This window comes from Podarcis pityusensis (assembly GCF_964106645.2).
Source record: "Podarcis pityusensis genome assembly, chromosome: 7".
NCBI lineage: Eukaryota > Metazoa > Chordata > Lepidosauria > Squamata > Lacertidae > Podarcis > Podarcis pityusensis.
The window spans coordinates 86,724,887-86,750,031 of NC_138031.1; the positions used below are offsets into that span (position 1 = coordinate 86,724,887).

A 25,145-nucleotide genomic window follows, 5' to 3' on the forward strand; every position below is an offset into this window, starting at 1 on the left:
ATCTTCCTGTGTTGGAAGTTCCTCAAAAGGCTTGTGAAATTCTGCTAAAATAACTAGAAGCAGGTTGGGAGGAAGAACTCAGCTGGAAAATTAAAACTGAGTAATCTCTGACCCTTTGCTGCTACTGAACACAACGGGACAGTTACTAAGATATCGTGTTGTGTGTGGAAAGGAGCAGAAGGAGATCTGTGGCAGAAACGAGTCTCAACTTCCAGAGCAGTTGGTAGGTGATTTTTAGTTTTGTTGTTGAAATGCCATTTTTCTCCTCTTAAGCACTAGAGGGCCATTCTGGCACATGTACAGCACAATCCTGTACGTATTATCCACCTATTTTCAGAAGTAAGCTCCGCCACCCACCCGCCGTGTTCAGTGGTAGCTTTCTTCCAGCTAAGTATGCAAAAGCATTTTGTGATTCTGACATACTGTACCTTGCTGGTAAAGAAATGCCATCTCATATGCTACACTACTTTCCAGTTCTATTTTAGCTTTGTGACCTGCTTCTGAACATAGCAATATTTAAATAGATTTCAGTTCCAGGAGAGCACTATAACTGGCAGAATGAAAACAAAAAACAAAAACAGACACGAACCTTATTATTTTCTAAGGATGAACTATACGTAGTCAGTGGTGTGGGTCTTCCAGGAAAAACTGTACATGCAAATACTGTAGGGTGATTTGCATATAGTAATTATCTGAGTGATTTCATTTAGCATGTTTATTTTTACTTGTACTGTATTTAGTAAACAAAGCTATGAACTTTGATAGTGTCAAGCTTGTCTAATATTTAGTTGCAATTGGCACCCATTGTTATTAAAGAACTTATGAAATGTAAACTTTTCTGCAGAAAAATTAAGCCCTGGAAAATTTTGTGTCCCACATCACTGAATGCAACCATAAACCAAGAGCAAGTTGTAGCACCAGAGTGTCATTTGTGTCACATTTCTCTCAACAATAGGCTTGTTAGTGTTTCCTTGGCTATGTGTTATTTGAAGTAAGACGGCCAGGGCTGTGTCCCCTCTCTTTAATTAAAAGTATCCAGGGAAAAGATCCTCTCCTCTCTCCATCTCCTCATTGCTCACAAACAACAAAACCCATCTTCTGTTTGTTTTGTTAAGTAGTGAGCAGCAATTTCCTTGCCTACCCTCTTACTGAGGCAAGTGTCCCATTTCTGACTGCAGGTGGCACTTCATGAGACTGAATGCCTTTCCATGCAAAAAATAAAATCAAATAATCATTGTACATAGAAAACTTGTCTATCAGGACAAAGTGCTCTAGCTTCTCCCTGGGCTGCTAGTTTTCTATGTGAGGGAAGTTTTTGCACACACCGCTATTTCACATGGTGTGAGCCTGTGAGGTCTATGTTTCGGCTGGAAATGCAGATGGGTCTGAGAGAGGAGTGGAAACTGGCATAGTGGCGAGTAGCATCACAAGGCCAAACCTGCGCTGTGTCTCCATTATAGTTTCTAGAGGGAAGGAAGGGTATCTTTTTATATGCGACGGCGGCAGCAAGAGTTCTGATTGCGGCAAAATGGAAGAGTAATGAAATCCCCTCTGTACAAGATTGGATCCGAAAGCTGACAGAATATGCTGAATTAGACGGTCTATCAGAAAAATTAAGAATAAATCAAAACAGGAATTTGTTTCAAAATGGGAGGTTTTCAAAGAATATTTGAAAAATAAATATAGTTGTTTAAATTCTGTAGCAGCATTCGAGGAACTTCAGTAATAGTTGCAAGGCGGATATAAGAAATTAGATATATTAAGAAAAAGTTTAATTATGATAAAAGTGTGTATTGGCAATAAGTAATATGAAATCGAAATATGGAATAGACGGGAGGTTGGGTCTTTAGCGTTAAGACCAATATATGTTTTATTGTTTGTTAAGAAAATTATGTGTCTATGGTTATTACTGTGTGTATTTGTGTTTTTTCTTTTTTCTTGTGTATCAAATATATATATATATATATATATATATATATATATATATATATAGTTTTTCTAGAGGGAAGAGGCATTTGAGGGTCTCAGGTGCCATGCTACCTCTCCCATCCCCACTAGCAAAGGAATCCAGGATGATAAAATAGACAAAACCTCAGAGGTGTGTGGCATTACTTGGAGTACGTTGTTCCCACTGACTTCCCATGCGATCTGTCAAATCCTGCAGCATACAGATGGTTGCTGACACTTTAGGGAATAATGTTGTGATTTAACTATGACTTTTCTGGCATGTGCTTTTGTAAACCAATAAAATCTTTAACAAAAAAATTATTTTAAAAAACAACTGTGGCTTTTCTCTTTTCAGGGTTTGCATCATGCTCAGAATTCAGGCCTTTGTGTTCTCCCTTCTCCTGGGACTGGAACTCCCCAAAGCAAAAGCCAACTGTAACTTTACAGAGTCCCAACGTCACTGTGTTTGTTCACTAGAGGCGAATAACTTCATTCAGTGCCTTCCAGCCACCACATATGAGCTTCGAGGAGGAAATCTGGAACAATTTACAGGTTCTTCTGGAATCAAGCCAAACTCACAGATAATTGACATTCTGGAGGCCCTGCTAGTTCGCAAGCTCATATTTACAGACCTCATTGTGCCAGAGGTTCTCGTGCCAGGGTCCCTGCAATTTCTTTCCTACACTCAAGTCTCAGAACTTGAATTTGTAAACTGTACTTTCCTTAGAGACGCTCCCTGGCGCCTCCCAGGTTGGTGGGACCTGAAGGTTTCTTCCTTGCGCTTTCACAAAGTGACGGCTGCCCCCCTGGATGACAGACTGAACATGTCCCGCCTGAGAAGGTGGCTGGAGACCCTGCAGAATCTGACAGTTACAGAGTCACAAGTCACATCTGTCCCGTGCGAAATTAGCAAGATGTTCACATCGTTGCATTTACTGGATGTTTCGGGAAACAATTTCCAGGACCAAACCATGAAGTCAACATTCTGCGAAGGGGTTTTTCCGCAACTCCAAATCTTAAAACTCCACCACAACAATCTGACCTCTTTTGAGACTGTGTGCAAGACTCTTGGCCATCTCAAGATGCTCACTCACTTAGACCTAAGTCAGAATAACTTTCGGCCCCGAGTCTTTTCCTCCTCCTGCACGTGGCCACATTCACTTCAAATTTTTAATTTGTCCAGTACAGGGTTAGAGCAAATAGGCAGTTCTCTGCCACCCAACATTGAGATATTAGACCTAAGTGCCAATAACATTTTTAGCCTTGACTTCTCACTCCCTGCCTTGAAAGAGCTCTACCTGTCCAAAAACAGGCTGCAAACTGTTCCCTCACTTGACAGGCTTCCTAGTTTGCAGGTCCTCAGTCTTGATCAAAACCAGATCTCACAACTTCCCAGCAACCATCTCCTGCGTCTGCAGAGCTTGAAAGCTGGCCACAATCTCTACAATTGTTCTTGTTCCAGGGATATCCAGGACTTAGCAGCAAAACCATCATTGCTGCCTGATTGGCCTCAGGATTATACATGCCATTCTCCTCTCAATTACCAGGGCTCCCTGGTAAAAAATGCACATTTTTCATCACTGCAGTGCAAGGCTCTGGTCACTCGTGGCTCAATATTCAACTTGCTGATATGCCTTCACCTTGTTTTTCTGTTTGCTTTCAGTGCTACAATTTCTGGACATTTTCTTTCAGCAATTCTGAACTGTTGGGACTCGTCAGGGAACTAACAAGCAGATCACAATTGATTGTGGCATAAATTAAGTGTAAGGGCTAGATTGAATCGTATTTGTACATTTTGTACTGTATTTTATGATACTATTTTATGACGCTGCCTGTGTGGTGTAGTGGTCAGACGTGGGAGACCAGGGTTCAAATCCCCACTCTCAAATGAAGTGCACTAGGTGAGCTTGGGCCAGTCATTATCACTCAGCCTAGCCTACCTCACAGGGTTGTTGCAGGGGATTAAATGAGGTGGGGGAGAACCATGAGCTTATTGGAGGAAAAGCTGGGTTATAAATGCAATAAAAATGCCTGCATAACAGGTGGTATATAAAAACCTCAATAAATAAATAAACTAGAAAATTAGAATTTGGGGTTGGGTATTGAATATTACTGGGCAAATGGCATGAGTGTGCAGAATTTGTAATAAAATAAAATAAAGAGGGGGAGCAAGAGTATGCTTCAGTTAGAATAATGCATGCTGCTTTGACTGTAACTTTTCCTCTACCAGCTGAAACACATGTTATTTTTATTAAAAATTAACCACAGTCTTCCAACATCTTTTTAAAATAAACCCCTGTACTAAAAACTCATAAATATTTACAATTGTTATAAAGCAACAACAAAAAGGTAGAGTGTACATTTGATCTCCAGCTGCTTACAGATGCCATTTTTAAGAGAGAGAGAGATATAATGATCCCATACACTGCATACATCCCACAGAGCCTGCTCTAAGAGGGGTCATCCATGGATGTGGAAAACAGCGAGAGGCAATTACCATATGCTCTGCTCCTTCTCCAGTGCCACTGTGATCTGAATCTCCCATGGCTGCATTTGCCATGTTTAAAAACCATAAGAGACCCAGCCACCTATATGTCCAGTTTGGTCTTCAGAATCTTTTTCTCACATGGGGGAGAGGGAGGTGTACACGTACAGTCAGCCTACTAGAAAACTAATAAATCTATTATAAACAGTTTAGCAGGTTGTATGACCCTAGAAAGAAACCTTGGATGGGCCTTGGATTAATATACTTTCCTTCCCAGTCCCTCCTTCCTTGAAAATAAGATGTCATTATAAAATTGTATTAGCTATCCCATGTTATCTTGAAAGGTAATACTCTTTGTAGACTTGAGAAGCTATATCTAATAAAATGAAAATTATAAAATAAAGAGGAAATGGGACAATGATTCTATGTTGGAAGTCAGCTAGAAGGTGTGGCTTTAGATCTTTTTAAAAAGCCACTCTAGCTAGTTCAGATGCTGCTCCCTTTCTGCTGTGACAGGCTTCATTGTCTGAGGCTCAGGGGCTGAGCTTCAGAAGGCTTACAGTGGTACCTCGGGTTACATACACTTCAGGTTACAGACGCTTTAGGTTACAGACTCCACTAACCCAGAAATAGTACCTCAGGTTAAGAACTTTGCTTAACCTGAGGTACTAAATCGTGCTCCGGCGGCACGGTGGCAGCAGGAGGCCCCATTAGCTAAAGTGGTGCTTCAGTTTAAGAACAGTTTTGGGTTAAGAACGGCCTCCAGAATGAATTAAGTTCTTAACCCGAGGTACCACTGTAATTAGGTAGGGCTCGGAGCCAACAGTTAGGAAGCAGTGAAAATTGCTTCTACACCATGCTGCTTTCTTCTGCAAAGTGCCCTTTTGCCATAGTTGCCATTGCCAAAGATTCACCATGCATGCTCTGAGTGCCACATGAGGCCAGAGTGGTATATGCCCCCATTACGTTCCATGTCACCTGAATGATAATGGAGGGGTGGGATATAGGTCTTGGTCAGGGCCCAGGAGGCAACTGCCTCAGGCGGCAGGATCTCCAGGGGCAGCAGATCTGGCCTCCAAGGAATGCATCACTGTCGGCAGCGGTGGCTCCCTCCTTGTGGCTCACAAGCTCTGCCCCCTCCTCAGCAGTGTCCCCCATGCCTCCTCCACATCAGACTCTCGACAAATAGGAGGCATTGCTGGTCTCCTCCTAACCCTAGGAAGGCCTCCTGGGGTCTTCACCCACCCAGAGTGATTCAGAGCGGGCCTTTGATTCCCATTTCAACCATCAGGTAAGTTTGATTTGACCACCCTGTCCCTTTTTCCTGCCCTTCTTCCCAGGCTCTCAATAAATCTCAGTGGAAATGGTGTAATGTACGCTACTGTTTTTCTGGGGCAACATTGCACAATAACTGAGTCATGATGTGGACTAAGTTCTGCTACTCAGTAGGGTTCATAGCTGTCAACGTTTCCCTTTTTTGAAGGGAAATTACCTTATTCCGAATAGGATTTCCCTTAAAAAAAGGGAAAAGTTGACAGCTATGGTAGGGTTTATGGCCAACCACAGCCTATATGGAATGTGCAAGCAGTTTCCATCTCTGTGGGGTTCGTCTCTCTGCTCTAGGGCCACCTTTCACTTTCCAAACAGCATTGCTTTCATGTCTGCTTCTCTCTCCCCTCCCCCAAATTCCAGAATGGGGAACAATCATGTTCTGGGCTATATCAAGGGAGTAGGGAGCATCATCCCAAAATAAATTGCCCCTCCAACTTTTGGGGTTGGGGAAACGGGGGTTGCGTTCCTGGCTACAGAATGTTGAAATAACATTCCAGAAGTCTGGAAGCAGAGAAGCTATTCCAATTGCAGGTTAAAGCAGAAGAGCAACGGCTGTTTGCTGCCTAACTCTTCACACGCAGAAGCCCTAGCCAATGTTACCACAGGGCCAGTTAATTCTCTCCCTTAGCCTGCCTATCCCATTCTTGCTGCCACTGCTAGACCCCAACCTGCCCTTTCTAGTGCTTCAAGGACAGCTGCCAGGAAATGCCTGGGCCACAGGCAGAAGGATTAAACATTAACGGTAACCCTATCACTCTGGTAATGCTATCTGCTTTTCACAGCTCCCATGGGGAAAGCATTAGGGAAATAAGAGCTCAATACAGTCAGCCATGGATGCTGGGCAGGTGGGTACTGCAGAGGGGAGCCCTGCATGAGCTAGTCAACATGCAGGGCGTTGTAGAGAACACTCTTTCTAGGGAGCTGAGAACTGTTCTGTCTCCACTGCACCCTGCTCAAGGTTTCCATCTTCTGCTTGAGCTCTATGTTGATATTGATGTCCACCAGAATTTGGGACCTGGCTGCCTGGTTGCACTTGCCTCTCCAAAACAGATTCCCAAGGACTGACTCTCACTGGCACCCCAAACTGAGCTGTCTCTGCTGTGTTTCCTGACAGGCTGAACAGGAAGTGCGTGTTCAAGCAGCTGTGGGAATTCGACAGATACCAGGTATAGTACTCAACAGCTGGAGAATGGGAACCCGCTTTCTTTGGGGATGGCTGCATAGCACCAGAAAACTTTGCTGTATCCTATTCTACACTATTCCTTTTTCATATTGGCTAATTACATATAAGCAACAATAACATTTAGGGGAAACAGGAACCTTCTCTGCAGCCTACAGTGAGGAACGACCTCTTCTTAGCAAGAATAAAAATGGCCTTCAGGAGTGACATGTACAGATGTGAGCAACGAGGGACTAGCAGGAGTTGGCAAAAGCTAATTTTCCTTGTCCCATTTTTATTGATGGCACCTTTTTGTAATAGTAAAGATTGTCTTCCACTTTGACAACCCCTTCCTGCTTTCAGGTCAATGCTGCCTGCTTACCATTGTGGGCTGTCTTCTCCTCTATTCCCATATGTGGTGTGGGAATAAATGTCTGTTGCCTTCTTGATCCAAGAATGTCTTTAGCGAGTAGTTACTAGGTACTGTTGTACTTCACTTCTCAATCCTGTCAATCTTTATTCTGATTAGAAAATCTAGCTGAAACACTCTGTCATTGGCCCTAAACCACATGGCTTCATGATGTCACCTAAAGGACCCAGCATCATTCAGAGACCTTTACAGAAAAAGGTTGTGCCTCTCAGAGATTCCAGGGAGCCTTTGGGGCTGAGAGATGGACCACGTGTGCTGAGGCTTCAGGGTTCTTGCAAGATGCTAAGGGGGATATGGGTGTTCCTAAATCAGCTGCATAACTCTTGATTCAGCAGTTCCACAGCTAACCCTATCACATGCTATATGCTAGGCATACACAGTGCTTTTTTCCTTTAAAAAAGTTTAGGGGTACTCTCATTTGCCTACTCATATTGAAATACTGCCCCTCAATGAGGCCAAATTTAGATTCAAAAAATGTTCAGGGGTATGCTTACCCCTGCGTCTCTCCAGAAAAAAAGCACTGGGCATATTCATAATTTCCTTTAAAATAGTTTCTCTGCCGCAACTTCCACTTTATCAAACTGCACGACAATAGTAGGCCACAAGCTTAACACGAGTCAACAGTGTGATGCAGCAGCAAAAAGAAAGTTAATTCAATTCTAGACTGCTTCAACAGAAGTTATAGTGTTCAGGTCAAGGGAAGTAAGAGTACTGCTCTACTCTGTTGTCTTGGTCAGATTCCACTTGGAGTACTGTGTCCAGTTCTGGGCACCACAGTTTAAGAAGGGCATTGACAAGCTGGAAGGTGTCAGGTGTCAGGAGCAGGTCAAGAATAATTTACACGGCTTCAGTGAAGCTAACTCTTTATTCAAGAAACCAGACAGCTCAGGAGATCAGGCCTAGACGGCACAGCAACTCTCCCCAGTAGAACTTGCCCCATGAGGCAGTTGTGGGGACTGAAGTTCCCGCCTTCACACAGCTCCCTAAGTCTCTTCCTCCCCCAGTTCCTTCCCTATCTGAGGCTCCATTGTCTTGCCTGTCTGAGGTGGGGGGGAAGCAGCAGGAGGGGGAAAGCCTGGCTTCCTCACCAGCCTCACTCATCGCTTCCTCTTGCCCCCCCTCATCTCCAGCCTCCCCTTCTGCCTCTGAGTCTGGACTGTTCTCTGCCATAGCCTCTTCCTGCTTACTAGGCCCTGTTACCTCTTCAGCTTCTGACACCTCTTCCTCCCAGTCTGATCCCTCTGACCACTCATCGTTGTCCCACCACCACTCCCTGGACTCTGAGCCTTCATCCCCTGGGGGTTCCCCAGCTGGTGCCTCCCACCACTCTTCTGTGTCCAGCCAAACCATGGCAGACAGCAGAGGAAGGTTGGACTGAATGACTCTTGGGGTCCCTTCAAACTTTACAATTATATTATTCTATAATTAATCCTATAAGTAAGGAGTCTGATTGAATCATTTTAACATGGAGATAATAAGTTATGGGGTACAAAAATATATAACATGAATCTCCTTGCCCTTTCTTTGACAAAAAAAATTGCATATGGGTGATGTTCTACCCAGCACTGTGGTTAACAGGACTCAATTTTCATTCATAATGTGATACTCTGGATGAAACCAAAGACAAAATGTTCCCTCTGGCCTGCGCTAAAGCCTCTCTGAAGACTTTAACCTACTCAAGTTCAAAGGAGTAAATCCAGAAGAAGGATAGACAGCAACACACCTGGAATGATCTTGGTTGCAGGGGATGCCCAGAAGACGTGTGACGGTTCACCTACTGTGAGATAGGATTCCATTCTAGTTTTTTGTTTTTGTTTTGGTCAAGTTAAACTCCAGACTCCTCCAGACTTTCTTTTGTGGTATGTTTCTAGGAGGAGGTCTGCGATTCAAAGCTCTGTGTCTGAGCCCTTTTTCTTCTTTTTCTTTTTGCTGCTCCAGAACATTTCCTATGAAAATCCGCTCTTTACCACTGAATCAGAACAAATGGCAATCTGCGGAAAATCCAGTTTGCTGTTTCTTCTGATTCACCGTTAAAGAGAGGGGTTCCCCAGGGAAAGCAGTAGGGCAGAAAGAAAGAAAGAAAGAAAGAAAGAAAGAAAGAAAGAAAGAAAGAAGCATTCAGACATGCAGCTTTAAAGTATAAACCTGTACTTAGAAAGCACAGGGCAAAGTGTGAGTGAGTCTTTCCTTGCTCTTAATCTCTCCTGAGATTAAAGCCAAAGGCAGCATGTGCTGCACATGTTGTCTTATGGAAATCATGTAGACTTTACCAACAAAGGTTTCATTCAGCAAAGGCCACTTTAAAAAAACCTGCATTGCTTTCAGGTTCTGCCCATGTTATTGCTTTGTATTGATTCTGGCTGGGATACTTAGGAGTCATTTCCACTTGATCTCTTTGTGAATTGCCCCATCCCAGATTTTTCTTCCCATAAGGGTGGAGAACCTTTAATTAATGACATTATTATTCAGAGACGATAATTAATAAAGTCTCTCCCTATGCCCATAGGATGCTGAAGAATACGGTGGCTGTATTTCTAATTAGTACTCTTGCTTGATGCTCCTTCCAGGCTCATTGAAACAAGACAGCTTCCTGGTGGTGAACAAAGATTCTAACCGTCTGATATTCATTAGTAAGGCAGACAAAGGAGTGCAGGTGAGAAAGCTCCTAGAGCAGGGTTACCCTCCAGATATAGTTGTACTCCAGCTCCCATCGGCCCCAGCCAGCACGGCCAATGGTCAGGAATGATGCTGTTGTGTTCTCTAGCCCTAACCCCATTCAAGCACAGAGGCAGACACCTCTTGGAATGTTGCCAGCCCCTGAGTTCTTCCAGGCCATAAGGCATTATCAGATTCAGAAGACTCACTCTCAGGGCAGTCTCCATCACCTCAATGTCATAAGAGTCAATGGCTCCAGAATAAGGCAGTGGCCCTTTTAGGCTACACACATCTCCTCTGAGTGGATAGGTCCAACTCGTTCTAGGCTAGCCAGCCTTCAGTTGGCTGTGGGAGATCTGTGCACAGCTTCTTCCTAGGCGCAAGATACACTAGCCAGCTTTCTCACAGTGATTTGCCCATGGTCCTGACCACATCTGCCTTGTCTGTATTATCCCGTGAACCAGACACTGACAACAAAGAAAGATGGGGAAATTACTGGAAGGATTTGAGAGAGACCTCAAATCTTCAAGCACTAATTGAGGGCTGCTGTCTCTTTCCAGGAAGGCTGCTTCACCATTGATGGAGTCTTCAGTCTGGACACTGGACAGGTACAACATACCCAGGATATTGTTCTGTGCAGCCCTTGCAATATATAACTTGTTGATGTGCTGAGCTAGGGTGGAACACTTGGTGCACCAATTTTGATTTCTGACATGACAGCTTTGATTTCACAAATGAGAGCTAGTTCTTAGGATATTTTGAGAGGTTCAAGTCCCCACCACCACAATCTAGGGCAGCTGTTGTGGCAGTGAAGTCTATAAATTAATTTTGCACTGTGTGAAGAAATACCTTATTTTGTTTGTCCTTTCTGCCAATTATTATCACTAGATGGTCCTGAGTTCTAGTATCACGGCAGAGGGACTTTATCTCCACCATGCATAATTTTATAAATTTCCATTATGCGTTCCCCGGCCTTTTTTCCAAGCTAAGCTAACTGAGCTTTTCTTCCATGTGAAAACAACAAATGTGTTAGCATTAGCAGCATAATTTGTTGCAAACAAGTTCCAAAATGAATTTGGGAAAGAATGTTTTCACTAAATATTTCAATATTTAATTTGTAAAAAAGAAAAACGGTTCATGCTATACAGTAGGTTGTATTCAGGGAATAAACCAGTAAAGAGGGCTTCATTTTGTCAAGTGTCTGGAGTCCTGGAGTCCTGGAACCTAACCCAAGGCCTTATCTGGGTAAAGAAACTGAAGGTACATTTTTTCAGCTTTGGTGGACGTGCCCAAAGATTAAGGCTTTCTGGGAGATGATATATAATGAATTAAAAAAGGTATTTAAATATACCTTCTTGAAGAAACCAGAGGCCTTTCTCCTGGGCATAGTCGGCCAATCGGTGTTAAAAAAGGATAGAACTTTCTTTATGTATGCTACAACAGCAGCAAGAATACTCATCGCAAAGTATTGGAAGACACAAGAGCTACCCACACTGGAGGAATGGCAGATGAAAATGATGGACTACATGGAATTGGCGGAAATGACTGGCAGAATCCGTGACCAGGGAGAAGAGTTGGTGGAAGAAGATTGAAAGAAATTCAAAGATTATTTACAGAAATATTGCAAAATTAAAGAATGTTAGAGTGATGTTGGATTGAAGTTAAGTGGCTTCTAGCTGTACAGGCTTTAAAGTTATATATATTAAAATTAAGGATTAGGATTAAAAAGGTTAAAAGAATGGAAAAATTGGTTTTTAATAGGTAAAAACTTAATGTTATAATATATTAAGATTAAGGATTGGGATTAAAAAGGAGGGAAAGAAATTGCTGGACTAACAAACTGAATTGGAATACAAAAGAGGGAGGTATGAGGAAGTCCGAGAAACAAGTAAATGTAAATGAAGTTATGAAAAGACGGAATTGTTTTTAACTGTTTTTCCCCCCTTTTATCTTTCTGTATTTTGTATTTTGTATTGTGTAATTTTCTTTTTTATTTTTAAATTTTTCTTTTTTATTAATGCGATTCTATTTTTTCTGAAACTTTAATAAATATTAATTAAAAAAAAAAAGAATGTTTTCACTAAATATTTCAATATTTAATTTGTAAAAAAGAAAAACGGTTCATGCTATACAGTAGGTTGTATTCAGGGAATAAACCAGTAAAGAGGGCTTCATTTTGTCAAGTGTCTGGAGTCCTGGAACCTAACCCAAGGCCTTATCTGGGTTGATATGCACTAATGCTGGGCATGCAGATTATCATTTTTGTCCTTCACTCCAGGACAAGCTCTTCCTGGAGCAGCTGCAACCTCTGCTGGACATGGTGCCTTTGGGCTACAGTGTGTCCCTGCTGGTTTGTGAAGCCCATCACGACGGAACCCAGACACAGATTCAAGCCTTTGTCCAGAAGGTGAGGGAGACTTCTATACTGTAATATGTAGTCATTATGGAATGAAATTATGAACAGGGGAGGATGATACTGTAGATGGCACCTGACTCTTAGAAAGAAGGATGCTACCTATGAGACCTTTGTTGTTGTTGTTTAGTCGTGTCTGACTCTTCGTGACCCCATGGACCAGAGCATGCCAGTTACTCCTATCTTCCACTGCCTATCGCAGTTTGATCAAACTCATGTTAGTAGCTTTGAGAACACTGCCCAACCATCTCATCCTCTGTCGTCCCCTTCTCCTTGTGCCCTCCATCTTTCCCAACATCAGGGTCTTTTCCAAGGAGTCCTTCTCTTCTCATGAGGTGGCCAAAGTACTGGAGCCTCAGCTTCAGGATATGTCCTTCCAGTGAGCACTCAGGGCTGATTTCCTTCAGAATGGATTGGTTTGATCTTCTTGCAGTCCATGGGACTCTCAAGAGTCTCCTCCAGCACCATAATTCAAAAGCATCAATTCTTCGATGATCAGCCATGAGAGATTGCATGCAGTTCATTCCCCATAACATTGGGGTGGGGAACCTCAGGCTCAGGGGCTGAATGTGGCCCTCCAATGTTCTCCATGTGGCCCTCAGGACTTTCCCCAATCTGTGCCTCATCCTCAGTCCAAAGCCCTCACTGGCCCAATAGCACTTTGCCAGTCTACACGTGAAAAGCTTCAATTCCATTGCACACTGAGAAACTCACCACAAATCAGCAGCTCAGAAAACACCAGATTGCATTGTGGGCTGATAATGACATCATTGGGCTGTTTTGTGATACTCACCAAAGTACTGAACAACAATTCCAAAAGGATGCAAAAGCATCAGTTGTAAGCAGCCACTTGTGTATGCAAGGCATAAACTCTGATGAGTTGCATTTTTCTTTCTTTCTCCCATTTGTCTTCAGGTAATAGAATCTGTCTTGCAAGAAACTAGCCCTGCCAAAAATAGTACTCAGTACCTCCAAACCATCACCTTTGTCCAGGTGAGCATACCTTGCATAGGGTGGCACCAGCTTTATGCACTCAATGCTCTTCCATAAAAACGTTCTTGTAAGTTGCCTGTGTCCTCATTGCTATGGCCCATGGGCCACTGTCCCAAGTATCTGTTTGTTCTGCAAGCCATGGAAGCTGTATTTTCGTTTTCACTGATGTGACTATAATAGTTTTTGCACTTTCGGGTTTGCCATTGCCATTTTCCAGGGTTCATCCCAGTCACAGCTGTATTGATACTTTTCTCACATCCATCCCATTTCAGATCTACACAGATGGAAAGGCTCAAGACCTCCTCAGCCCCAGAAGTCAAGTCCTGCAGGTGATGGACCTCCCTCCACTGGGGCTGTAAGCATCCAATTCCAAGGCTATGGTGTTGGATTGGTCTTTGTTGAGGAGGAGAGGAAACATTAGCACAGAAAACAGAGAAGAATCTGGGATTTCACTTTTTATTACTCAGAGATCAGGGAGAATTTCACCCAATGGAACAGAATATGACAGGGCTGTTCAACAGTGGAATGGACTCCCTTGGGAGGTGGTGGACTTTCCTCCCTTAGAGGATTTTAAGCAGAGGTTGGATGCCTGTCTGTCATTGGTGCTTTAGTTGAGATTCCTGCCTTGCAGAGGGCTGGACTAGATGACCCTTGGCGTCCCTTCCAACCCTACAATTCTGTGATTCTATGAATGGCTGGGGAGGGATCTGACTGGATGGTATGCACAAGAAATTTCATTCAGACAGACTACAGTTTATGTAAGACATAAGGAATGTGAATATGTTGTTGGTTTTCTTATCCTGGCACTTTCCCTAGGAAAATCTGTGTTTTACCACTGAATTGGAGCAAACAGCAATCGGGTTTTCCCAGGAAAAGTGCCAGGGTAAAAAAACAACATCATGCTTGACCATGGAGCTGTAAAGGTTGGACCTGTGCCTGGAAAGGGTGGCGTAAATTCTGGATGAGCCCTGCGTTTCTGAGGAACCTCTGACCACCCTCCTTATTATTTCTATGGCAGCCTAATTAAGATGCCTCACACTATCAACTCTCTCCTTCTCTCTTTAGGATGGTAGAAGAAGCGACTGAAGTAGTTGTGGCCAATTCACAAGCTGCCACTCATTGCTACTTGCAGGGGATGTCATTGCACCAAAGTTATTTGCAGAAATCTTTCCAGAAGCAGCACAAAGCAGCCATGTAAGGGCAGCAGAAAGGAAAGTGCTCTTTTGAGGGGAAGAGAGCAGCACACACAGCTAACGCTGCTCAAGATTCTGACATTCTCTCTGATGCACCTTCCTGAACTTGGAGATCTCCACTCGAGAGGCAGAATATTCTCCTCCTGCAATCTGTGCCACTTGAGTGCCCCTTAGAAGTGTACTGGCCAGACTTTGGCCTTGCTCACATATGTGCAGCTCATAAGCTGCTTGCTTGCATCATGGACGTGCAGTTTAGCTTCAGGAGCTGCACAGTCACTGGTACAATCACTACTCTTTGGTGGAAAGTTGAGACTGAGTCAGCCCACACTTTTTCCTGGGTGCCCTGCAGATTATCTGAATGAGAACTTCCACCAGACCCAGTCAGCATGGCCAATTAGGATGGCAGCTGTAGCCCAGAACATTGGGAGGGCACCACATTGGCGTCCCCTGCACTAGGCCTTTGGCTTCTGTGACTTACGATCAAAGATTTGCTTTTTAAAGCATCATCATTTCTTGCTGAACCCCAAGGCTATTCTTACTCATGATGACACAAGAATACTTCCCTGCCAGTCCTTTCAGTTTGAGGAAGGAAAGAGCTAAGAACTTGCACAATGCCTGCTAGGAACCGATTCTGCAGCTGGCGCTTCACGCCCCAGGTTTTACAGGAATGCCACAGCCATTTCACGTGTTTTTAGAATGTACACAGCAGCATCCCAGCAGTGAGCTGCCCCTTTAACTTATATACATTCAATCTGAAGTTTAACAGACACCCGTCCATCCACAGTTGTCTCTTCTCTGCACATTTGGGACCTTGCATTTCTAGGGTTCGGATCTTACTAATTCAGTCATGCGGCAAGAGATGGGGTGCTATTGCTTGCTGGGACTGTGAGGGAGAAGGGCAAGGGAAGCACTAGGTTGGAGGTGAGGAGCACAGATACACACACACTAGTGCCCCCCCTGCTGCCACCAGCCTACTGCCTTCTGCACCTGGCCTTGGAAAACAGTCATGCACTGCACTATAAAAAGAAAAAATCTGATCTGGGAGGTAATCAGTAGCTGAAGCTGTAGCAGTCCTGGTATGCCAAGGAGTTCCAGAGTATACCAGTCTGTCTGGATGAGGGATGTTGCTTAGGGAAGCAGTGTAGGATGACGCACATCAATATCTGGCAGAGACCTTTGCTTCACCCGACAGCAGAGCCGGCCCAGGGTCAAGGATTGGCACCATCAGGCAGTTTATTGATCCACTGCCTATCATGCCACTAACTCTATCTGCTTGCTGGCTTGTTTATGAGACACCTCATAAAATAATTTGTCTAGGGGGCTGTATATATAAAGAGAACAAAAACGTAAAACCACACTGTAATAAAACCAAATTAAACTTAAGAGAATCAATCTCCAAAAATAGCACAGCTGTATTAAAAATAACAATTGCCCTTGCAGGTGAGAAAGGAAGGCAGGAAAGGAAGTGGCAGCCTTTTGTCCAAGTGACTCCAAACCTTTGCCTGGCTTAGAGAGGCACACACATTCATTCATTCATTCATTGACTGCTCTTTTGTGCAAATCTGGTATATATTAAAAACTTGTATTTCATTATTTTTCTTTTAAAAGGTGTGTGTTCGTAGCTGCAAATGCATGTCTGGATACCCACAAAGAAACTCAAGTTCCCTGGCTAGCAGCAACCCACGTACATTTTTTAAACTGCTCTTTTGTGCATATCATATATGCTTGTGCGCGCAAGGAAATGTAAAAAAGGGGTTGTATTAAATGCTGTGCTAGCAGAGCTCCACTGGTGCAAGAGGACTTCTGTTTCCTCTTCCCACTCTCACCCTGCCCCCAGTGTGCCCTCAAAATCTGCTGTGGAAGGTTCTGCAACCCTCCAGAGCTGATACTGAGGGTGCACAGCGTGCTGGAAGTGACAGGAAAGGAAGTTTCATTGCAGACACAGATGTCCCTTGCAGCAGCAGAGCTGCAGTGTTGGTTGCAGTCCTCATACTTGCATGCATGCCAGACCTCAGCTTCCAGGAACTTACAGTGGATGGGGAAATACTAACTGAGGGGAGGAGGCAACACAAAACCACACAAAAACCTCCCATCAAGCACCGTCCAGGAAGCATCAAGGTAGATTTTGGAAGTATATACTTGAGTGCACTCATGTGTGGGCAAAGGTGCACATATGTGCACATGGAAACAGCAACCCATGTATGCATTAACACCCTGGTCTGGACACAGCCTGAGTCATACATTGGTCCATATAGCTCAGTGCTGTTTGCTCCATCAGGATTCCTGATGCAAGTTAGAAGAAGGCCTTCCATTATCCTTTCCCTCACCGCCATTCCAGAACATTGCAAAAGCAGAGTTGAAGACTGCACTGGAAATTACACAGTGGAGCATTAACAACGAAGCTGAGTTGCACAATTAGGACAACAGCTTTATGTAAAATGTAAATGACAATGGCCAGATACTGGTAGTGGGAGCTTAGAGATGGCAATTCTCACCTATCTACCCAGACCATCCTAACCTTCTCTTTCCTACCTTCCCCCTGAGATGTGGCAACCTCTTCACCATCACCATGGAGACAAAAGCAGAGGGTGGTCAGGGGCTTCAGCGTGCTGCTGTCAAGATCTTTGAGTTTTCTGGAGGAAATGAGCAACACTCAGCTGATCCGTGAGTATGGGGTGGGCCTCAGTAGAGGTCAAGCAGATTATCAGAGAATGTGCAGGAAGCACAAGGCCTCCTTTTCTGGGAATGTGTAGCCCCTAAATCTTTGATACTGGGGCACAGTCACCTTCACTGCTCAGGACTCGCCCAAATTAATTCTGCTTTAAGAAATGTGCTTATTCTCTGCCTGCTGGCTGATCTGTTCCTTGCTGCTCCTTTCCTGTACAGTTTTTTGCCTCTTTTCCGAGCTTCATCTGCTGCGGCTCTTCCTGCTGACACAGGGTTCCTCTGCTGGATGCTGAAGCATTTGCTGGAAGAAAATGCCCTCACCTTCCTGCTGTTGTGCCTCACCCTGCCAGGTACCACAATTACACGTATCTTTTTCTTTTGTATGATTTTGAAGGAAGGTTGTTTTTGCTGTAGCTCGTCAAGCACTGTTCCCTTCTCAAGTACAGTGGTACCTCGGGTTAAGTACTTAATTCGTTCCAGAGGTCTGTTCTTAACCTGAAACTGTTCTTAACCTGAAGCACCACTTTAGCTAATGGGGCCTCCCGCTGCTGCTGTGTCGCTGGAGCATGATTTCTTTTCTCATCCTGAAGCAAAGTTCTTAACCTGAAGCACTATTTCTGGGTTAGCGGAGTCCGTAACCTGAAGCGTATGTAACCTGAAGCATATGTAACCCGAGGTACCACTGTACATACATGTTCCATGATCTGATTGTGAGGCTTGTTGGTTTTTCTCCAAAGATCTGAAAAAGGCTCTTCTGCCTGAAGTCGACAATGTCTCCATCCATTAGATGGGGAAAGGATACTCTGCTTCTGGGCACTTCCATACCACAGGCTTAAAACAGTTTAATATTAATCTTGGGACCCTGAGGATTGCAGTTCTGTGACGGGGAACTAAGGTTCTTATCACTTTACCAAACTACACTACCATGAGTAATATCAATTTATTATCAATTTACAGCATTTTCATACTCCCCATTAACAATTCATTCTCTACGTGGTTTGCATTATTCAAAAAATATTGTGCTTTGAATAAGTAAGGTAATTTTTTGTTCCTTGTTTCTTTTATTCTGGTGTGCTGAGCTGATTCTGCCTCTTCACTGCAAAAGGGAACTAGAGAAACATCTGTCTTAAAAGCCCTAACATTTTAAAAACTCACAGGAAGTGACTGTTTCAACCAATGTAAAACATGGTTATGCAATGCATTTTTCCCACTCTGTCTTATAAGCAGCAGTGGTTGTTTTTCAGTGGAATTGGTAAGAAAAAACATTGCCACAAATACATAGCCCCAACATTTACTCAACCACTCTAAGGCCAAAATATTAGCAAGTACATAGCTTGGATTTGTTTCTTCATAAAACATATAGGGCAGAGGAATTCTTAACATAGGTTGCAGCTTAAATATAAAATCAGCCTGCTTCTGCACTACAGAATTTAAAATAAACAAGCATTTACAGCACTTGAAAAGCCGCACTTTGAGAATTCAAAATCACCAAACTGGGACTGTTGTGTAGGGTTTTAATATTTATCCTTTAACTAATGAGCAGTGAAAAAATGCTAGCTAGATATTTTTTATTCCAATGATAAGATTTCTTTGCCTGTTGAAAGCATGAAGGAAACAGCGCAAACCAAGTGGGAAGTGGCTGCAGCAAGTGTATACAGCTAATCTTCACAGCCAGCTGAATAAACGCAGCCCAGCAGGTGGGTTCTAATACACTCTGCTGCGACTTGCACGAGAATAATACACTGCAATTCTCACGCCAATAACGTTCTGTGTAAAAGAGTTTTAAAACTTTACTGCAATAGCTTTATAAAACAAAAACTACCGCCATGAAATATAAAAATACAACATGAACATAAAATTAAATACATATAAAATAACATCAAAATAAAACAAGTTTAAAACTTGTGGTTGTAGGATAGTTATCCTTCTCGTGTTGGTTCAGATCCAGCACAAGTATATTGCTTTAGGGGAAGATCTGGTTTATTTTATTAGCAGGAAAGGCAGTTAGTCTCAGTAGCCCCTGCTGGAAACTGAGTGGCACCTGTTTAATCTGGAAACAAAATCTTTGCAGAGTACTACTACTACTAAAGTTAGCTGTGCTAACTCAGGGCTTACCCCACTTACCTTTCCTCTGCTCTGTCTAGGAACAGTCCACATTTTAAAGCACTGGGTCTGATTGCCCTTTTGCATTTCTTTTTTGCTCTGGAGCTTCCTCTGCAAAAACCCGCTTTTTAAAGCTCAGTTGGAGCAAACAGCAATAATGGAAAACCTGAATTGATGTCCAAGTGCTAAAGAGCAGGTTTTTGCAGGGAAAGCCCTGGAGAAAAACACACACACACCAAATGAACACTTGGACATAGAGCTTTTAAGCATGGACCTGTACTTGGAATGAGCAAGGCAAAATATGTGTGGATAAGCCCACAGTGTGTCTTTATCAGAGTTTTAAAAGAGAATGATGTTTGCCTCAAGTGGTGACTACTACTCAAGAGGCCAACCAATAAACCCAGATGTTACAAAGTCTGGCTGAGAGTTTTGTGGGGTTTTTCCCAGATGCTTCTGGAGAAGAGATACGGTCTGCCATCTCACTGACTGAACAAGTGAGGACTGTGACAAAGAAAGTGGCACCAGTCCATTGGGATCCCACTCATGAGGCTCAGAAACGAAGAGAGGTGATAGGAGAGCTGAGAGCCCAGCTGTCCTTCAGGAGTCGGGTGGAGCAGGAGAGCATGCTCAGCCAATTGGAGAGGGTGATCAAGGAGATACAGGTAACTGCGCAGCATCAGCATACAGTGATACCTTGGTCCATTCCGGAGGTCCGGTTGTAAACCAAAACAGGTTGTAGCCCAAGGCGTGCTTTTGCCAATGGGGCCTCCAAAAAAAATATTGGTTGTAATCCAAAAAGAGAGAGGTTGTAATCCAAAAAACAGGGACACACACTTCAGGGTTTGACGTGTTTGTAATCCAAAATGGTTGTAATCCAAAACGGTTGCAAACCAAGGTACCACTCTAGTTGGTATGAACTCTGCATAATGAAGTATTTGCCAGAAATCTCATGCAGCCAGAGTTGAAAGGCCGTGTTTGAAGCACAATATTCTGGACTCGCAGAAGACTGGGCAGTTAACTGTAGAATCTCTCAGGCACTCACAAGAATGATCTGCATTTAATGGGCAGTTATCTGAATTAAAGCCTAAATAAGAAGAACACAGTCACCCATAGAGCTCTGCTGGATCAGACCAACAGGGCATCCTGCCTCCCAAAGGGACCAGCCGGATGCCTCCAGGGATGTCGGAAAGAGGAGCCCTCTCCTGTTATTGCTGCCTTGCAACTGGTATTCCCTGGGATACTGCCCCCATGTGTGAGAGTTTCACATGGCCATAATGACTAATAGTTGATACAGGACTTGACAGCCGTGAACACACCACATTGTATTCTAAAACCAAGTTTATTAGCTATATAAGCACATCTTGTGGCAGCAAGTTCCGTAAATTAATTAGGCACCAGTTAGTTTCATGGGTGGATTCCAAATTTTATTATAATGAGAAAAACTTATGTTCACTTTCTGTACTCCATGCATAACTGATAAAACTCGAGTGTGTGTCAGCCCCTGTTCCTTAGAATTTTTTCCCCTATGTTATAAAACCTCGAACACATTAGCCTTTCTTTGTAGGCAAGGTGCTCCAGTCCTCCCTGATAATTTTGGCTGCTCTTTCCTTCACTTTTCCAAGTTTACAACATCCTTTTAGAGATGGGACAACTCCATTTATATGCCATATTCCAATTGCAGCTGCACTGTAGGTTTGTCTGTGGTCATTGCAATACTGAAACTCAGTTTTAGTCTCAGTCTGTTTCCTAGTTATCCCTAACATTGAATTCATCTCACTAAACTAAATTAAAATTAAAATTAAACTGTAATATTACTATTTTCTTCTTATAAATAGATATATAAAAGATTTTGAAAAATGTTTAGCAATTTGAAAACAAGTTAATTTTGAAAATGCTAATCATTGACCAGTCTCTTACATTTTAATTATCTAACCTATGTGGGGGGTTCCCCCCCTTAATTGCACTGTCCCCCCCCCCCGAAAATCAGTACAGTCGTACCTTGGATCCCGAAGACCTTGCAACTTGAACGTTTTGGCTCCCAAATGCCGCAAACCTGGAAGTGAGTATTCTGGTTTGCGAATGTTCTTTGGAACCTGAACGTGGCTTCCGACTGAGTGCAGGAAGCTCCTGCAGCCAATCAGAAGCCGCACCTGGATTGTTGAATGTTTTCGGAAGTCGAATGGATTTCCGGAACGGATTCTGTTCGACAACCAAGGTATGATTGTAATGGAAAAATTAAAATTCAGACATTTTTAAAAATCTGAAGGAAAAGTGGTTTTACAGTAAATTATATTTCTTTAAATCAGATCAGAACATATGATTTGGCATCCTGGATCAGGTCAGTTCTGTTTCCAAAGAGGCCAGTCAAGTACTTCTGGGAAGCTCAACAGTGGGGAATGGAGGCAGAACTCCCCGTGTTGTTTGTCCCCAGCTGCCCCTGTGCTCCAAGTTTTTAATTTAGCTGTTATAGTGATTCAGATGCTACATTTTACTGGCTTAGTAGTTGACAAGGAATCTTACGATGCATTCCATGAAGTGCTTTTGAAGGGATATCCGTTCTCTGGTTTTAAAAAATCAAGGGGTTATCTCACAATCTTAGGGTACACAGTTGTGGTAGATGTGCATTTGTGTAGGTTGAGGTACTTTCCAAAGCTCTAAGGATAGGGCTGGCAAAGCCTTCTTTCTCTCGTTCCCATCAGCTGACAGGGAGAGGAGAAGAAAGCCTGCATTTTGCAAACATCAGCAGCATGAGGGAGAAGTCCCTTTTAGAGCTGATGCCTGCAGAAACCCAGGGCTGCTTGATTTGGCTTCGTGCGCAGATTGGCTTGGAGGCCAATCCCCTAGTCGAGGAATAGCATAACCACTGGCTTAGACTAATCAGTAGGTTGAATATGTTCCACAATTGAGTAAACTGGTAAGAAACTCCTGGTGCACCTGTTGCTTTGTGTTGATTTCTGTCACCTGGCAGAATGTGGCAAAAATGTAAAGTACAATGGGCTGCCCAGAACATTTTTTATTATTATTGATTAAATTTATATACCATCATTCATCCATAGGGCGGTTCACAACAACATTTCTGTTTCTCCATGTTGCAAGAAATTTCAGATATGGTAGGGGTTGGTTTGAGCCTGTCCGTGTGTGTGTGTGTGTGTGTGTGTGTGCGCGCGCGCACACACACACACACACACACACACACATGTGTCCCTATGCGAAGGATGCTGGCAGGGCAGAAATGAACTGCACTTTAAAACTCACATTGTACCAACTCAGGGCCAGCCCATCCATGAGTCAGCTGCCTCGGGTGGCAGAATCCAAGGGGCACCCCCATGGGCATGCCTCCCTTCCACCCCTGCTGCCAGAAAAGCAAGGAGAAGCGCCTGTGAAGATCTCGGAAGCCACTGCTGCCATTCAGATTCATTGAGTCCTTCTGAATGGCCATAGAAACTAGTGGAGATAGTAACCACTTGCATGATTTTGCTTGCTAAGTGTTTGGCTATTACAGCAGGGCAGGGTGGAGGGCTCCAAGAAGTGTGCCCACAATAGCTGTAAACTATTTTGAGGCTGAGGAATTGGGTTCGACTGTTTTTAAGGTTCTGAAAAGCCAACGGTGGAAGAAAAAGAAAGAGGCCTCAGCATATGAAGCAAAGGCTACTTCTCCTGAAGTCAGGGTAAGCACTTCTCAGCTATTTCAGCTTATCAGACTCACCCTGTAACTTTAGGGGAATAAATTTTTTGTCATAGTATACATAGTATAGCAGGAAGCCCAGTGTAGAAGTTCACAGTGGAACTGTCAGGAACCCAAAAACTGTAAGAGTACCCTCATATGGTTTCGTCTTTATGCAATTGGCTTTTGAAGTGTAGCACCCTGCTTGTGGTTAACGCTTAGCTGGAATAAAATATTCAACGCAGCAATAGAGAAATTAAAATAATAATTTATTTGTCAGACAAATAAATGAGAGACACAGTGGTATATGGATACCAAAGCTCTGCCCCCTCCAGCCCTGATGGCCAGCACTTATATTTCCTCTGCCCAGCCCCCTTGCTCCTCCTTTGGCTGCCTCTGTCCAATCAGCCTGGTTGAAATTCCTATTGGCTGTTTGCTAGAACCAATCATAAAAGATACACCCATTTCCTATTACCTTTTATGGGAGACAAAGAGCTATATTTCCTTCTATCCATAAATGGCAGACAAGTAGCCATATATCTTACATTTACCTCGACCAGGCACCTTAATTACCAGATAACCTTTGGCCCCTGTTGCCCTATTCACTGCAAACCAGATGGCTAAAGCAGATGGTGCATGGTTTTTAATTTTTTATCTTAAAGAGATCTTGGGTTCACCTTCTCACACACCATCTATGAAATAAGAATCTAACATAGGAATCTAACATTTCTTACTTTCGAAATCCTTTGCATAATTACATTTAAGCCAATATATTTCATACATAACATAGATAGATTTTTAGAAGGAAAGGCCTTTTCAAAGTAAAAGGAACTTAGAAAAAGCCAAGTTCTCTAAGTTCTCTGAAGCTTCAAAGCAGCTTCGGAGAGAAGCCTCTTTCCCTAGCCAGCTGCTGTTTCTAAAAGCAACTTCTTCAATTTATCCTTTAACCTTATGAAAATATGGCTCGAGTCTTCTGTTAAACAATAAATTTCACTATTTACCAGCTCTTAATTGTGTTTTTGCAGCTTGATTGTATTCTGTAATTTGTATGGTCAGTGTGACCTTTTGCTCCCAGCCTGTAATTTCCTTTTACAACCCTGAAATACTGCTATAGATCAGTGGGGCCCTTGAACAGGAAGATAAACAGCTGCCAGAGTATTCAGCTGGTCTCTGCCTGGCAAATATATTTTTTAAGCTCATTTTAAAATGCAGATCTTGATTAGATGCCTCATAATACAGATCTTGATCAGATGCCTCAGAAGTGCACTGGCCCTTTCATTTGGAAAAGAATCTTATTGCATCTTGTTTATTATTTTAGGAATAACAAAAATAAGCAGTGTTACATGAAAGTGCATGTATGCGTGTTTGAGAGGGAGTAGGTGTCTGCCAACCCCCAGTCCTAATTGAGCAAACCAAGGGACCTGCTAGGCCCAAAAATGTCCTCTGCAGTCTCTTTCAGTCTCTGTGTGAAGGGGGTTCAAGGTAGAGAGAATTCTGTTAAGATACCAGTATCATTGCCACTCTGTATTTTGAATCACTTGACTATGTTCCACTTCAGGGTAAAATTACATTAGATACGGATGATGGGGGTGAACTTGGGAATCAGCAAAGCCAAGATGATACACAGCAGGAGAAAGAAACATCAGGTTTGAAAACAATTCAAGGCCGGAATTACTCTGTACCTATCTGGAGGTGAAACAGCTTGATAAATATATAGATAACTCATTGATTTGTAGGATAAATGAAACGGTGAGTGATCTTTAAACCACAGAACAACAATAAAGGCATGAAATAGATAAACTACCACCATCCACAGGCCAGGATGAACAGTTGCAACTTAAGTTATCTGCCAAAACGTGTAAAGTGCCAGGCACACTTCTGTGAGAAAGGAGTTTCACAGTTTGGGGGCTGCTACAGACAAGACCCTGCCATGAGCTATCACCACCCTGAGCCCCTAAAGGTGGCAGCACTGCCAAAGCTTTCTCCATTGATTTCAATACCCAAGCTGGCACATATTGGGGGAGGCACTCCTTCAGAAGTTTGGGGTCAACGTTATTTAGGGATTTATACATTAAAATAAGCACCTTGAATTGGCACAATTTTC

General features: G+C 43.2%; 2 protein-coding genes across 2 annotated transcripts in view; both read left to right on the forward strand.

The window, feature by feature from the left end:
* CD14 (CD14 molecule) lies at positions 1-4,217 on the forward strand. The gene is made up of 2 exons (XM_081015183.1): positions 1-223; positions 2,303-4,217. The coding sequence occupies exon 2, from the start codon at positions 2,313-2,315 to the stop codon at positions 3,672-3,674; it is 1,362 nt and encodes a 453-aa protein (XP_080871309.1). The 5' UTR covers positions 1-223; positions 2,303-2,312; the 3' UTR covers positions 3,675-4,217.
* LOC308481853 (uncharacterized protein) overlaps positions 4,141-25,145 on the forward strand; it is a gene marked incomplete at its 5' end in the record, with an annotated part of 25,344 nt that continues 4,339 nt past the window's right edge. Inside the window, 14 exons of the mRNA XM_081014556.1 lie at positions 4,141-4,158; positions 5,652-5,723; positions 6,879-6,930; positions 9,921-10,006; positions 10,569-10,616; positions 12,287-12,415; positions 13,337-13,414; positions 13,687-13,769; positions 14,480-14,608; positions 17,152-17,271; positions 17,494-17,624; positions 19,825-20,039; positions 22,968-23,045; positions 24,600-24,687. Coding sequence (XP_080870682.1) covers positions 4,141-4,158; positions 5,652-5,723; positions 6,879-6,930; positions 9,921-10,006; positions 10,569-10,616; positions 12,287-12,415; positions 13,337-13,414; positions 13,687-13,769; positions 14,480-14,608; positions 17,152-17,271; positions 17,494-17,624; positions 19,825-20,039; positions 22,968-23,045; positions 24,600-24,687 — 1,327 coding nt within the window. The remainder of the gene's footprint in view (positions 4,159-5,651; positions 5,724-6,878; positions 6,931-9,920; positions 10,007-10,568; positions 10,617-12,286; positions 12,416-13,336; positions 13,415-13,686; positions 13,770-14,479; positions 14,609-17,151; positions 17,272-17,493; positions 17,625-19,824; positions 20,040-22,967; positions 23,046-24,599; positions 24,688-25,145) is intronic.

Excerpts from the sequence above, each read along its gene's own strand:
- CD14 (XM_081015183.1), top strand. The coding sequence starts at position 2,313 with ATGCTCAGAATTCAGGCCTTTGTGTTCTCCCTTCTCCTGGGACTGGAA.